The 15955-nt window shown below is 38.2% G+C and overlaps 2 protein-coding genes across 2 annotated transcripts; both read right to left on the bottom strand.

Annotated features, from left to right (window-relative positions):
- Positions 1-1235: 1235 nt before the first annotated feature.
- On the bottom strand, positions 1236-4633 carry LOC143599596 (phosphatidate cytidylyltransferase 4, chloroplastic-like). Its single transcript, XM_077077508.1, has 7 exons — positions 4400-4633; positions 3000-3274; positions 2724-2914; positions 2340-2464; positions 2102-2235; positions 1461-1576; positions 1236-1327 (listed from the first exon to the last, which is right to left on the bottom strand). Exons 1-7 carry the CDS (start codon positions 4631-4633, stop codon positions 1236-1238), a joined length of 1167 nt encoding a protein of 388 aa, XP_076933623.1.
- A 1780-nt stretch (positions 4634-6413) lies between these two features.
- Positions 6414-9589, bottom strand: LOC143599598 (vesicle-associated protein 1-1-like). Its single transcript, XM_077077509.1, has 8 exons — positions 9471-9589; positions 9317-9387; positions 9040-9121; positions 8034-8149; positions 7788-7952; positions 7682-7723; positions 7492-7569; positions 6414-6675 (listed from the first exon to the last, which is right to left on the bottom strand). The coding sequence occupies exons 1-5, from the start codon at positions 9520-9522 to the stop codon at positions 7950-7952; spliced, it is 324 nt and encodes a 107-aa protein (XP_076933624.1). The 5' UTR covers positions 9523-9589; the 3' UTR covers positions 6414-6675; positions 7492-7569; positions 7682-7723; positions 7788-7949.
- Positions 9590-15955: the final 6366 nt, after the last annotated feature.

The following is a 15955-nucleotide window of genomic DNA, read 5'->3' on the forward strand; positions in this document are numbered from 1 at the left end:
CTAAAGCTCGACTCGAGCTCAGCTTTGGAGTGTTAAATTATTACATAGAAGAAAAGCGAGGTTAAAACTTAAAGTATTTACTTGCGTGTTCTCCTTTCTTAAAAAGGATTGTTATTCGGCCCCACCAGTCTTTAAAGTGCGATTAGCAGTTGATGTTTTCTACGAAATCGAAATTGTTGAAGCTCCAACGAACCTACCCCATAGTTTATGTCAGTCTATAACACTTCCCGTTCGTTGCAATTATATATTGGTATCATTGTGATCATCTCCTAGTTTTGATGTAATAAAATGTTTTCAAATTTGGTCATGGATGTAATGAAGAACCATAGTGTTACAGATGTAGGCAATCATATTGATCGAGTGAACCATGTTAATCTGTAATCAAGAACGATAGTGTTGTCCGTGAGCCTTGACTTAAAACAAATTGAGCCACTACGAGCTGGAAACGGTTTCGGTTCTGCAGGTAAGAATATACTTCAATGCTTTTATATGTTGCTTACGCATAGAAAATTGTCGCTTCGATTAAACTATGAAAAATCATTGTTATGATCATGCCTTGTTTAAGATTGCTTGCCCCGAATCATCTAGTTTATGAAACTAGGGTTTCTAATAAGATTAATCCATCTTTTCATTCCTTAATTTCATAATTTCTGTTATTGAGATCCAACAAACCATCAATATATAGCTTAATCTAGTAATATTTTGTTTCTATAAATTTTATAATTATTTTTAAAAAATAAATCCTTCAAATATGGGCCTAAGCCATGGTTCATATTTCAATAAGCTAGAACCACCCATGAATGAATTGAAACAGATGGGAATCATTCTCATAAAATTACCATTTGTTCATTGAGATTTTTACATATTTCCCCATTCTAAACCTTTGAAATTACATATTTTCCTAAAATACAAGTTTTTAATGCATAATGTACAATGCTCTTTAAGCATGGTTTGGGGAAATATGTAATTTCAAAGTTTAGGAAGGGGAAATATGTAAATGCCCCTTGTTCATTTGCCATTTGATATTTTCACCAGGCATATTTGCAACAAAAACATTAAACATAGCACGGAAATAAACTATCATTTTAGCTATTAAAAAAAAGCATTTATCATAGATCACTGCCGGTATTGAAACAATCTTTACTCAACCATTTATGTCATGTATAACCTTTAAATTTAAACCATATATGTAGGTCGTACCATTTGTGGGATGTCTGCAGCTACTTTAGATTAATTCAAACTCCATAAAGGGGGAGTACGTTACTAACAAAAGCATACGCGAGTGCGCCCGTGAAAACATAACTATCCACCCTGTCCAGTATTCCACCTGCACAACAAATAGCCCCATCCCCATTATGCACAAATCTAACATCAAATTCCAAATGCGTAACACAAATATAATAAGCCCAGAAAGCTCCATATATGTGAATTAACATAAGGTTAGAGAATAGACCAATTACCATGACCAGGTATGAGAGATCCAGAATCTTTTACACCGGCATCTCTCTTGATCATCGACTCGAGCAGGTCACCAAAAAGAGACCCAAAAAAGTTCAGGAAACCGAAACCAATTGCACTGATAAACAACAAAGCATGTTAGCACTTAGGTAGAAATATGTTTTATCTCAAACTCAAATGGTAAAATAAAACAGGCCGAGTGTAGAATGGGTCAAAAGTTGTCCAGAAATATATTTAATATTATTTTTGAATTATATTATTTGGTAGCCTCTTAACAGTCATTAAGAGGCTACCTCTTAATGACTCATAGCCTCTTAATGGTTAAGAGGTAGCCTTAAGTCTGAATGGTTAGAGGCTACCTCTTAATGGTTACCTCTTAACCATTCAGACTTAAGGCTACCTCTTGACCATTAAGAGGTAGCCTCTTCTCTTAACCATTAAGAGGTAGCCTCTTAATAACTGTTAAGAGGCTTCCAAACAGCCCCTAAATAATTTATCAAAAAATAAAATTTGGGCATGAGTTGTTTCATGCTAACCTTCCCGCGACATGTTTTGACCAAACCAATTACCAAAAACACTTGTTTTGGCCTGTTAACCAACCCGCCTGACCGCCCATTTCCACAGGCCATGTCTACCTAACTACCTGAGCACGGATGTAGGCCAAGAAAAGAGCTTTGACAACAATACAGAGGTGAGTATGCATCCTGTTAAGCCTACAATAGCTCCTTCCCATGTTTTCTTGGGACTAATACTAGTAAGTGGTGTCCGGCCAAAAGCCTACATTGAAGTAAATTGACAGTTAAGAAAACAAAGATGTTAAATCATGAGGCCAAACGGAAATCTATAAGAGTGTGTGTATGTGTGTGTGTGTGAACACATACCTTTCCGCCAACAAAAGCAAAGGTATCTGCTGCAATAATACTGCTGATAGATATCAATGTGGCTATAAGACCAACCGTCCAATGAGCTTGCCCGCCTAACAGTACTGGCCATGCAGCTCCCACTCCTCTTGAAGATACAATATTTGATTAGCATTAAGTTGGCCACTAAACCATTATTTTTATTTAATTTTAAAGCCCATAATTTGTAAATGGTAAAATGCCAATGATTAAGCAATGTCTGTATATAGAATATGCATAATGAAACTACACATACTGTAATTTATGGCATCTATAAAAGATTACGAAGCAAATAAACTTCTAAATGAAGTTTTTGAAAAATTACACCATTGTAAATTGATAAGCATTCACGACCTGAGAACTTACCAGTATTCAACGCAGGTGCTAACAAACGACATCTAAGCTTAACCCAAAAAGAAGGAAGATATCCACAATAAAACAGGCCAAATATTGTACTGCTGAGCTGAGAAAACCGAGGATTTCCTCTTTGTAACAGTAACGCCATAGCAACAACAAAAGCTGCTGAAGCCACAGAAACATCAATCTGACCTTTGTATCTGAAACCGCAGCAAATAGAATGATACTATTAATTTAAACATGAACAAAATTTTATACAAAGGAACTACTTAATAGCAATCTTACAGAGTGAATAACGGCATAAGCGCACAGATAACAGAGCAAGCTCGGGACACATAACGAGGAGGAGGAGTCATTCCAGAGGCAATTCCCCAACTCCTAACCAGCTCAAAGTATTCCCTTGAACCAGCAAAAATAACAGCAGATAGAGCCACAGAGAATACCCATCCTCCAATTAGTACCACTCCTCCAGCAGTTATCCCAATTCCAAGTCCAAACACAACCCTTTTTGCCAACTGGCCCGACTTTTGCTTTTTCTCTAAATCTGCATCCTTATTAACCTGCACATATGCATTGTCAGTGTCACCAGTAAACATGGTAAATATGCTTGTAAGCTTGTTAGTTCTGCCTTTAATTAAACATATAATTAGGGCTGCAAACGAACTGAACTGAACAAGGCCTTGTTCATGTTCATCTGTTAAGCTTTTATCGGGCAAGCGAATAGTTCACCAAAACACCTAATCGAACGAACTTTCTTGTTCGTGTTCGTTCCTTAAGAAATGAACTTGTTCGTAAATGACTCACGAGCACAAAACGAACGGACACAAATGAACACAAACAACGCTTTGTTTGATTTGGCTAACGAAGAATAGTCAGCGTCAATGGTTTGGTTCGGCTACCAAATTTGTGTTGGTGTTTAGTAGGGGCGCAAACAAGCCGAGCTACTCGCGAGCTACTCAAGGTCGGCTTGTTAAAAAGCTCAATCGAGCCGAGCTTAATCGAGCCCGAGCCGAAGCTCGAGCCTAAATGAGCCTGCCATTTATATGTTTTTTTAAAATATATATTTAATAATTATTAGTTAATTTATATAACGTTATGAAAAATAAATAAACATAACTAAATAATATATATTACTTTATGCATACAATTATAATAGAAAAATATAAATAATTATAATTATACAAAAAACAATTGATAAATAGTAAAAAAGCCTAGCTCGAGCTTGAAAATCTACTCACGAGCCGAGCTCGAGCTTTAAAACTAGAGCTCAAAACAAGCCAAGCTCGAGCTTTAAAACTAGAGCTCGAAACAAGCCAAGCTCGAGCTCTGTGTAAGTTAGACGAGCTTGGGCTCGGCTCGCCTCGTTTGCACCCCTAGTGTTTACTTTTAACATTCGTATTTATAAGTTAATTTGCATTCAAACAAATCACATAATACTCATACATATTTTAATTTTATAGTTAATAATGTTGCTTAATTATATACGATAATAAGATTAGTAAAGTCATTAAAACATATAAGAAACCTTTAATGAATTAACATCAGCAAGCATTAACGAACGTAAATGAACACCTTATTGCACTTTCACGAACACAATTAATCCATTAAACCCTAAATTTACGATAAATTGCTATACAGTAAAAGTAAAATTGAGCTTCTAGATATCATGAATTCATTATTATTACCTCAACATCTTCCACGTCATCAATGTGGTTCGCATCGGCACTGGCCACCAGAGTCCGAGTAACTATCCTCCTCGGTGAGTTAATTTGCAAACAGCGTCTCCAATTATATGAATTAGAACACTTGATGAACGATCGGCGTGAAATTAGGGTTTTAGGAGGACAACGACTGAAGAGTGTGATGTTACAGCCGTTTAATGTATCGATTTTGACGCAATACGAAGACGGTGTAGCCATTGGCAACTGCAGAGAGACTAATTAATTATTATTTAATTAATTAATCAATCCATATATGAATAAGCTTTGTGTTTCGATTTTATCAATTGTGGATGACGATAACGGGATGGTGAAATTTGGGGTCACTATCATGTATGTATACTATATTGATTTTGGTCCAGGTTAACTTGATCTGTTTTAATATTTACTACATGCCCATTTTTGGGATCTTTCTCATGTATTATACTTTTTATTTTTTATTTAATATTTCGCATCGAGATACACTAGCCTTCAAACTAGAGAAAATCCTCACCTAAGGCTTGGACTGTTCATGAACCGAGCTGAGTCGAACGCAGCGTTGCTCATACTTGGTTTGGTTTGAAAGCAAGCCGAACCGAACGGATTGAATTTAAAGAAACGAACGACTTTTTTATGCTTGAACTTGGTTTGGTTTGAAACTGAGCGGCTTGGTTCGGCTTGGTTTTGCTTGATTTCGTACAAAGTTTTTAATTTTAAATTTCTAAAGCTCCAAAATATCATTAATTCAGGATTTACAACTCTAAAATGCATAAACTTCCGGCTCTAAAATGTCTAAAACTCAAAGTTAACAATAAAACATATATAAAACGAACGTCTAGGGTTTAAATGCAAACTTTAGAATTTTAAAAACTTTGAAAACAGCATATTTTTATACATAAAAAACATTTAAAATTAACAAATAAAAAACAATTCAAGCAAAAACCAAGCGAGGCTTTGTTATGATATGCGTTAATTTGTATGGTGGCAACTTATACAGGTTATATGCGTGGCAAATTATACGACTCATGTGAGTGGTAAGTTATACGGGTTATATGAGTGGCAAATTATACGACTCATGTGATGGTTTTAACTAATAAAAGAATAAATGATTATGACCGCTGACAAAGCCATGTGTTTATGTTATGACATGCGTAAATTTGTATGGCGTGATAGGCACGCTCGTGTATACCACTGGGGGTGTTGTTATTGATGAAGAACAGATCCATGAATTAGTTAGAATACTATTATATGGATCAACTTAAAAAGAGCATAACTTGGGCTATGACTGGAATTTCAAAGTTTATATATAGTCAGCGAGTCAAGGTGTCCTACGTGATTAAGGACAACTATCATGCCCAAATCCGTCATTCAAACCTCCGGGTCTCTGACTTCACCCAAGAAGAATTTCTCCTGACAGGCTAACATTATGACAAGTTGAATTATCTCCAACCCAAACTCATCTCATAACGATACCAACCAAGCCGATTTAACTTGCAATCATTAATCCAAACTATACGTTTAGCTTGCGCCTCACTCATATTCGACTCAAGTTAGCTCGTGGCTTCATAATTGGCTCGCTCTTTTGGATTTACATGTTTCCATACAAACCTAAAATAACATGTTAATAAAAATCTAAAATAACCAAGTATCAATTTCGATAATCAATTTGAGGTAAAGTGAACCGCTTTCAGCCTGAATTCGTCTCGAATAATTATTAAGACAAATCAACCCATCTCAAATTACCAACACATTTTTATCGAGGGAGATTCAAACCACGAGTCAGTTAAAAAATGACCTTTCGTATAACATACGAGCAATAAAGCTTTAACCATGCATCAATATAGCTAATCCTTACAATTATAATATATTACAGGTCAAAACTACATATAAAAGAGCACACGAAATAACATTCTAGAACTCGAACATTAGGTTTAAACACCATCAGCAACCATAGGCAAAAGCACAACGAAAACCATCTACTAATACACCATTAACCAAACAGTCCAAACCCAACCCAACATATAAAGAAAAGCTCCTTAAATAACACAAATTAGAGAACAACATTTTGAGCATATCTTCACACCATTTTCAGCTCTATCATGAAACGGGATTCGACACACGAAGAGTTAAAATATCAAACTTACAAAGAGGGTTGATCGCTATTTGAGCATGTATCCCAAGATCAGCCCAAGCAAACCGACAAGAAGAGCATATATCAATGGGATGCCACCGCTGCTTTTGTTTCCTTGACGCCTCAAAAGTTCCTGCAATAAACAAGATCGAGATATGAAAAGGACAATATATTCAGATTAATTTTAGCCCGTTTAGTTGTACATGAGTTGGTTTGAATTGTGTTTTATCTCTATCAGATCAAAATGTAAGCTTTTAAAGAATAGAGGTGAGTCCCCAAAGCGTGCTTTTACTGCACAAAATTTTCTAAAGAGAATATGTTTAATTAAGAGAGTCATTGACATTGAAAGTGCGACTAAAAGTGTTTTGGGTTGACCCAACCATATTAGCAGTTTTGACCTATTACTCAGCCTCCCAGAGAAAATCATTTAATTTAAATAAAAACCAAGACTGTTCAAAAAGCTTGCTTAAAATCAACTCAATTGTAAATGAGCCAAGCCAAGCCAGCTATGTTTGTAAATGAGCTGAGCCTGAGCCAAGGTAAGTTTGGCTTGTTGACTCGTCTAAACTCTAAATTAAAGCCCAAGGGTAATATATATAAATTATAACCCAAATTTCAATAGATATAAATTATAAACTATGTAGTTTACCATTATCCATTACGTGTATGTTAAAAAAATACATTTTTTTCTATATATATATCAGCATGTGTAAAAACATACAATTAACTTTTTTTTAAAATAAACAGGCTCGCTTGACAAGCCACTAGCTTTTTACAAGGAGAGCTCGAGCTTAACATCTCGGCTTGGTTTGTAGGCAAGCCGAGCCTGAGCTTAACCTGGCTTGGCTGATTTGGCTCGTTTACAGCCATAGTAAAAACCATCTGCATGATGGTGATATTTCCTGATAGTGGCTGAGAAACACAGGTAAACAAAAATAAAGATATGTACCAGTTCTTGTTGGAGCCTTTTACTTTGCTGAATGGCAGAATTTTTCTGTTCAGTCAGCTTAGAAATAATAGCCATCGCCTAAATACAAAATGTTGTAGTTATTAATAAGCACTAATATATAAAAATTCAGTAATTTTATAAAACTAAGAACGATTGCAAGAAGTACAAACAAATCAAATCAGAAAATAACCTCAGGTGATTTCTCATGAGATTCAGCTAATGATCTTGGAGCCTGCAAGAAATAAAAAATGGTTAAGAATGCTTGTCGTGTAATACAATAACATTCAAGAACTTACAGTGTTAGAATCGATAAAATTTGCTGCCCCATTGTCAGATATTGAACCCCTTGGAGATGAACCCTCTTCTGACCCTTCTCTTACTGGTGACGGTGGTCGTGGTGGAGCCACATATCTAACTTTTAACTTGCATTCCTCCACTTGATTACCTGACTCCTTGTTTTACTATTACAATTCAAAAGTATAAGTTTCTATTAATGGAGTTGGTTAAAGGTTCTTTTACAGTCTAATGAGGTGATTAACTACCAGCTCAGGAGTGATATCTTTTGGGGCAGTTCCAGGAAGTGCAACTGCACTTTGAAGCAAAAACTTATCCTTGCATTGCATGTCTGGAGGAGCTTCCTTTTGAGCTTGCATTGTAACTAAACAATAAATATATTAGTTTTAGCCAGCAATTATGCAGCATATGGGCCAATATAAGATCTAAAACCTCAAATCTACATTTTACATAGGCATCAGACTGTATTTGTGTTAAAATCATGAATATTTTGCAGGTATAGAGTCTATAGACGGTTGATATGTCATGATCCACACTTCACAGCATATGGCCCATACAAGAAAATCAACAAAATAACATAAATATTCAAGCAAAAAGTTAAAAGACAGACAAAGCATAGGTGAGTAAAACCTATTTGAGATCTACTGTCCTGTTTCATGTGTCCCATACTATGTCCATTTTGGCATACACAATAATGTTGTATTGTGAATGCATGACATTAAGGTGTGAAAAGGCATACCATTCAAACTGGGACCAAAGATTTCTACATCCACACTTTATCCGTTGCATTACATTGCTTCTCACTCCTCTATCCAATGCATAATATCAATTTTAATTTTACTTTTATATTGTTTTTTAACTCAAACAAGTTGATCAAAAATTGTTAACTAACAAACTTTAAGTGATCGATTGGTGAATTATATCAAGGACACAAACCTTAAGCTCACAATGGAAAAAATCTTATGCATATACATAAGTTGCTTAGCATCACACTTGGCACATACATAAATTCCTAAAAAAATTCAGCTAACTATTTCAGAAGATCAAAATAACAACTCATCCTTTTATCACCACACGTTCTAGACTTCTAGAGGCGTCTAAAAGTAAAATCTGGTTAAACCAATCTCCCACAATCTACATGTGATATTACGTAGTCAAAACAGAAACTGAAAACCAGCAACTCAAGGCACATGTAACACACATGACACAACAACAACACACAAAAGGAAAAGTGTTAGGATGATAGGATCAAACCTACGACATCGCAAGTAGAATGAGGCAACACAATCCCCGAGTTCGGCCGAACACAATACTTCTTCGGATTCGTAGTATTCACCTAAAATTTCACAGAAATATTGCTTAAATGAGTAAATCATTACTTGAACAATTAACTACAATTCTGTACCAAAACATTCCTAAAACTAGGGTTACTAATTCAACATCATCACATGAACATAATTCCTTATATTATAAGTTAGTAAATTACAACTGAATACTAATTGAGCTAAATTAATAATAATAATAATAATACCTTGAAAGCGACATGATGATCGGTTTTATTCTGTAACTGCATGGCACAGTTGATCTGCTTCCTCAATTCAACTACAAAAGACACAATCGAACAAAAGTCATCACAAATGAATTAAACCAAAGGCAACAGATCCAAAATTAGACCTAATTCTTACAAGGAAACTGAAGCTCTTGAGGCTCGATGGTGAGAAGGTCGCCAGTACTCATCGCGAGATCGGTAATTGGATAGTTGAGGTATTATTCGGTAATTATTATTATTATTAGAGAATTTAGGTGCAGAGAGAGATGAGGTGAAGAAGAGATCTCGGTGGGTTTTGAATCCAGAAACTACGCCAGATGATGACTGCCGATGGGGGTGTTTATTTAGTGACATCGTATAAAAAAACAAAATATTTAAAACCATGTTCATTTACTGGGTAAACCCGGAAGGTTCAGAAGTGTTGTTGATCTCAGACATTAACGCTGTAACTCGACACGAATTTGGTCGGTTTTAATTACGTGTGTTATGGTACCGGAGCTAAAAAACGAAAAAATATATATATAAAAAAATTAAGGTGGACCAATGGCTAATTTGAGGGGGGTGTCGGTCGGTAAACTTGCGTTTTAGTAAAACCCGAGCGTTGTCGATCACGGGCATTGAGATGGCGACTCTGCATGAATTTGGTCGGTTTCCATGAGAAACTAAGACAAAACTAAGACGCAAAAGTATTAAGTATCATTCTGTGAAAGTTATTAACTTTAATCTTATGTCTCCACGGTCATCTTGTACACAACACATCAATCAAAAGAACGAGTTATGAACCCCCCCCCCCCACCTTCATAGCGCCCATAGCGTCTTAGGAAGCGGTGTTCCCGACGCCATGAGGGTTTCATGAGTTGGGTAGCGCCCCACTACGTATGGTCTTAGTTAATTAAAAACCGCTTGAACCACTATAAATCATTAAATATCCTGTTTTGATACTTTGATTACCTTAAACTTGTTTACATCACTTTCAATTTACAAGTTCTTCTCTTAATATTAAAAAAGTAAAGATTGTGTAAAAGTAATTATTAATTTAGAAATAACTCATTCAACCCAAAAATAATACGAAGTAAAGTTGTGTGCAACTATGTGTCTATGTGTGCTTAAGTGAATGATTGTGTGTGCTTAACTATGATGTAAGGGCCCATTGGTATGGGGTTGGGATCTTATACTCTCAGGTTTGAAACCTGACTCAAGGGGTTTTCCTATATAGTGACGGGTTTCTTTCTTGATGGTGTTCCTGGGTGAGTCGGACTTGAAGCGTCAAAATCAGTATTGACGGTTGGCATCCCATCTCATGAAAGTTCACTTGAATATTGGAGTAGTTCCAAACGTTATTAAAAGAAAATGATATCAGTATCTAGGTTTTACAAGTTTAATAAAGAAATATACTCACAAGTTTTATGATTTTTCTAAAATCATGCTTAATTTTTCCAACATATACATAATGATCAGTCAAATATATACATGCTACAATACAAATATATCATATTCACGTCCATACAATATTGTCTTGACAAATATTCACAAAAAATAGTAAACACATCCCATTATTTACATAACTACGCTTATTTTCTCACTTTTAACCATTTGATGACATTCCAAGTTGCAAACCCCGTGTTACCAAACAACGAAAATGTAGTCCACGAAGTTACATATAACCACGGTTACAAAGAGTACACACACAATTAAGTAACCAACCCAAACAAGCCTTGGAGGAACGAATAACACCAACACAAGTGAGAGAGGTGTGAGCACGGCCAAGAAGAATATAACACTTGACACGATCGTGTAATAGATTGAGGCCATGTTTATAGTTGTCTTATAGACCAAGAGTCTAAACGAAAGTAGCGTGGATGTGGAGAAGGCGATCACCGACATGATCATAAACATGCAATGAGTTTCAAAAGGATTTTGGTTGCTGTTTTGGAACTTAACTTGGACAAGTCCAATCAAATGGTAACATTCTTGATATAATATGTAGTACAAATGTTAATCACATTCTTGATATAATATATAGTACAAATACATAGAGAGAAGGATTCCACAACTAAGATGGTGTAACATTCTTGAGTAATCACTATACCTAATGATATAATATATAGTACAAATGTTAATCACATATATATGTAAGTTATTAATAAGACCAAACAATAGGTTTTCAGCTCGGTTTTGGTTATGTTAACGGTTGGTTTGGTTTGGAACTTGAAACCGATCGTTTGAACTTTGTTATTTACAAGGTTGCAAAAGTCGCTAGGCGGACCCTATGCGGTCGACTGGGGAGTTGGGTGTACTCAGAGTACTCGGGGAGTACTCGACGACGTACCTTGTAGTGAGTAATCGGGGAGTACTCGGCCTTGTAAACCTAGTTTTACAATATTGGTTATTTATATGTACGTATTATAATCATGGACCATCTTTGTCATTTTAGAAGTCTTAATGCAAACTAATGACTTTTTGAAAAAGAAAAAAGCTGGTAGAAATGGCCAACCCGGTAAAACCAGCCTGTCCAGCCTATTCGGTTTGTTGTTTCCCAAAACCGTCGTTAACGATTCGATGCATAGCTTTTATTGAAATCAGATGTTAAGCCCATGGTTTTTTATAGAGTAAAATACACAGATGGCTCATGTGGTATGTGAGTCTGTGACGTATGTCCATATTTCACTTTTGGTCTCTAACTTTGGGAAATTACATCATTGGTTCAAACTTTTGCATAAAGATAACATAATTGGCCCACGACATGGATGGAGACTAACTTTTCATATCTACGTAGAAGTTTGGACCAATGATGTAGTTTTTCAAAGTAAGGGACCAAGAATGAAATATGGGCATACCATATAGACCATCCGTGTACTTACTCTTTATACTTAAGATTGATGCATAAAACATGACCAAAAATGAAACGGAACTCACCAATCATACGTTCGAGTAGGTAGCCAATATTGGTTCAAATTTGTCAACGATCGATGATCCACAACACGTGGTGTTACATGTTCGTCTTCATCTCTAACCAAAATCATAAACTCATGAGGTCTCATTTCACCAAACGTCTCGGTTACAACTTCTGAATCACCTTCATCAGCTTCCATATTACCGAGTTCCTAAAACTTTATAAAAGTCTTCCAAGATTTTCTAACTATACATGAATATAAATGAAAGAAAGTGGCTCTTCATGTCAAGTGATCGTCACATGCTCATTTAATTTCTATAAGTTGGTAATACACTTAAACAAAGTTACAAATAATCTAATATATACCACCTGCCTTTTATTTTAACATGTAATATATGCACGCAATGACACAATAGTAACGACATAGTTTACGTTAGTTTTTTTTTTAATATAAACACTAAACGATATCTTTTTTTATGCACATAGTAACACATTTTTGTTGAAATTGAAAAATAATAATAATAATAATAATTAAATCATGTTTTTTTTGGACCAACAACGTATAGTTGGACTAACTAGCATAATGTATATTCAAATATAAGATTTTAACTTTAATTCAGCTTTTTTAAACGACTAACTTACATACCCTTAAACGACTAAATCTACTTCTGAAGAGGTAGGTCCCAACAGAGCCCAGTTGGTCCCGCAAGACTCACCTTGAACAGGGACGTCTGCGCAAAGGCCATCTGCTCCCGCAGGACCCACCATGCTCAGAGAATCTTACGCGCAGTACGCAAGCTGTACACGCAGGGAAAGCCTCCCAATGGTGAAGTACCCAGCCTGTTCCCGCAGTTGCGGATACAAACCATCAGGGAAGGCTACCCGCAGACAGCAGGGCTACACGCACAAGACAATAGATACTTCAGTAGTCACATGAAGGAATGAGCAAGGCGGGAACAATCCCGCCAAAATGAGCCAGTCTATGATTCTGAAAGATCTGTAACCTACCAAGGTATGGATAGGACAGACAATCTGACCAGAACAGCCCATGAGCCAATCATAGGGTGACAGCTCACCGACAACAGTACGAGGAGCACCCTCTAGTACTGTTTTGTCACTATTAGCCGCTGCCTACTCACCAACCCTTACTGCGGGGCGTGCGCAGCCTACAGTTGGTGGAATAGGGCAACTCATTCTCGTCAAGAGCACGAGTACCCACCCGCACAGAATCGTCCGCTTCCCGCGGGTACAGGAGCGACTCCAAATTGTTCCCCTCTGAAAGAAAAGAAACAGTTAGAAGACAAACTCATATCAGCAAGAAAGACAAGACATACCATAAGGAGTAGAGTTCAAACCGTATTCGAGAAGGATGGGAACCTGAGACGCATCCTTCCATACCCGGCTCATCCCCAGCATCACCATCCCGGACTCCGCAAACCGGTAAACCGGAGATTGGACCCGGGATATCTTTGCAAACCATTCCGCCTCCTGGTAGTTGGTGGCGTGGTGGCTCGGAATTGCTTGGCCATTTTTAAACTTCATGGCAATGGGGATGGCGCGGGCAGAAATGTAGAAGAACTCCCGCTTCCACGATCGGAGACTGCGCTCGGTCGCGCAAATCTTCAAACCTTTGATCCGGGTTGTCAGGGTGTACCACCCCTGGATGCACCTCCAAGTATAGAAGGTCATCAGGCGGTCCACATAGGGCTCAATGCCCAGAATCCGGCACACCCACTCGAAATGGCGAATCTTGGCGATCGCCGTGGGGTGCAACTCGGTCAGATGAACACCGTGCCTCTCAAGGACACGGTAAACAAACTTTGTCAATGGGAACCTAAGATTCCCATAGACAAAGAATGCTGCATAAACCCCGATCTTGCCTCTGGGGGCATCGTACACGGTCTGATGGGGTTCAGGAAACTCAGGCTCGAAAGGATCGAGCATGAACTTCCTAACAACATACCGGTACTGATCGCCGGGCAGAGCACACTGGCACTCACCAGCAGTACTCCTGTCATCGGTGGTAGACTCGAGATCATGTGAAGACATCTTGCAGAAAGAAAGCGATTTCGGGAAAATGCTTGCCTGAAAAGGGGAGTATTTGCCGGAAATCGCTAAGAAGAAGAGAAGGGTGAAGGTGTGAATTAAAAAGGACCCTCTCCCCCTTTATATACTAATCGCAATTAATGCGGTGAATTTAATGCGGAGGAGAGAGAAATCGAGGGTGCAATGAAACTATGACGCGTGACAAAAAGCAAGCTGGCAACAGCTGTAAAAAGGACGCGTGCCAGAAATTTCGCGGCCACGCGCCCGAAAAATCGCGCCCACAGCGCCTGAAAAAGCGTCTGGAATGACCATGTACTGTCACGTCACCATAACTTCCTGCACGTCCTGACACAGTCAGAAGAAACCGTCGCACGACGTTTCAGATGTTTGGACTGTTCTTATCCTCACCAACCTTTCGAATTTCAAAATTCAAAATTCAAAAAGATTCAAAAGTAAGCGGGAAAATACCCCTTACCTTGGCAACCAAGTAACCATAAGACGGATGCGGGTACAGTGTTAAGGCAAAACCCTTCACATACCTAGCACCCGCAGGGAATTGACGCCAGGGATACCTTGAAAGTAAAGTAACCGTAAGACGAGCGCGGGTACAGTGTTAAGGCAAAGCCCTTCACATACCTAGCGCTCCGCAGGGAATTGAAACCAAGAAGGATCTTCTGGGCAATGCTTGCGGAAACGGAAATAACATCCCCGCATAGCGGGAACGTCGAGAACTACATTGTTTGAGGCTCCAGGATGGAATTGGTGGTTTAAACATAATTGATCACTATGTTCAAAACCACTAAAACCTCAAGGAGAATCCACACAAGTGAGACTCAACGCTCCTGACTTGCGAGAAGGTTACATACCTACCCGCATCATACCCAAAGATCAAGCAAAAAAATCGGGAATTTTTGCAAGTGACATTAGGAAACCCGCGGGAAGAATCCCCACGGAGAACCTTAAAACTAAAAACCCTTTTCAAAACCCCTTGCTTAAAGTCCAAAAGTTCACCTCACCTTATTAAACATTCATGAGAAGAACATTGGACTGGGGGGACTTGAAGAGGTAGGTCCCAGCAGAGCCCAGTTGGTCCCGCAAGACTCACCTTGAACAGGGACGTCTGCACAAAGGCCATCTGCTCCCGCAGGACCCACCATGCTCAGAGAATCTTACGCGCAGTACGCAAGCTGTACAATCAGGGAAAGCCTCCCAATGGTGAAGTACCCAGCCTGTTCCCGCAGTTGCGGATACAAACCATCAGGGAAGGCTACCCGCAGACAGCAGGGCTACACGCACAAGACAATAGATACTTCAGTAGTCACATGAAGGAATGAGCAAGGCGGGAACAATCCCGCCAAAATGAGCCAGTCTATGATTCTGAAAGATCTGTAACCTACCAAGGTATGGATAGGACAGACAATCTGACCAGAACAGCCCATGAGCCAATCATAGGGTGACAGCTCACCGACAACAGTACGAGGAGCACCCTCTAGTACTGTTTTGTCACTATTAGCCGCTGCCTACTCACCAACCCTTACTGCGGGGCGTGCGCAGCCTACAGTTGGTGGAATAGTGTTACTGTTGGCCGTAACCTACTCACCAACCAGCATGGCCTGCGTATAATCCACAGTAGGTGGGACGTGCATAATCTACAGTTGGTGGAATAGTGCAGCCGACCTTGT

This window comes from Bidens hawaiensis, unplaced genomic scaffold, assembly GCF_021521415.1.
Source record: "Bidens hawaiensis isolate Kalapana, Puna unplaced genomic scaffold, B.hawaiensis_p1.1 tig00052410_1, whole genome shotgun sequence".
Classification (NCBI taxonomy): domain Eukaryota; kingdom Viridiplantae; phylum Streptophyta; class Magnoliopsida; order Asterales; family Asteraceae; genus Bidens; species Bidens hawaiensis.

Bases quoted from the DNA above. Each gene is read 5' to 3' on its own strand.
- LOC143599596 (XM_077077508.1), bottom strand. From the start codon at position 4,633: ATGGCTACACCGTCTTCGTATTGCGTCAAAATCGATACATTAAACGGC. The intron at 3,275-4,399 runs GTAATAATAATG...GCATATGTGCAG, and splicing joins ATGACGTGGAAGATGTTGAG to GTTAATAAGGATGCAGATTT. The intron at 2,915-2,999 runs GTAAGATTGCTA...CTGCGGTTTCAG, and splicing joins CTTATGCCGTTATTCACTCT to ATACAAAGGTCAGATTGATG.
- LOC143599598 (XM_077077509.1), bottom strand. From the start codon at position 9,522: ATGAGTACTGGCGACCTTCTCACCATCGAGCCTCAAGAGCTTCAGTTT. The intron at 9,122-9,316 runs GTATTATTATTA...GTGAAATTTTAG, and splicing joins ATCATCATGTCGCTTTCAAG to GTGAATACTACGAATCCGAA. The intron at 8,150-9,039 runs GTTTGATCCTAT...TTTATTGTTTAG, and splicing joins TTCTACTTGCGATGTCGTAG to TTACAATGCAAGCTCAAAAG.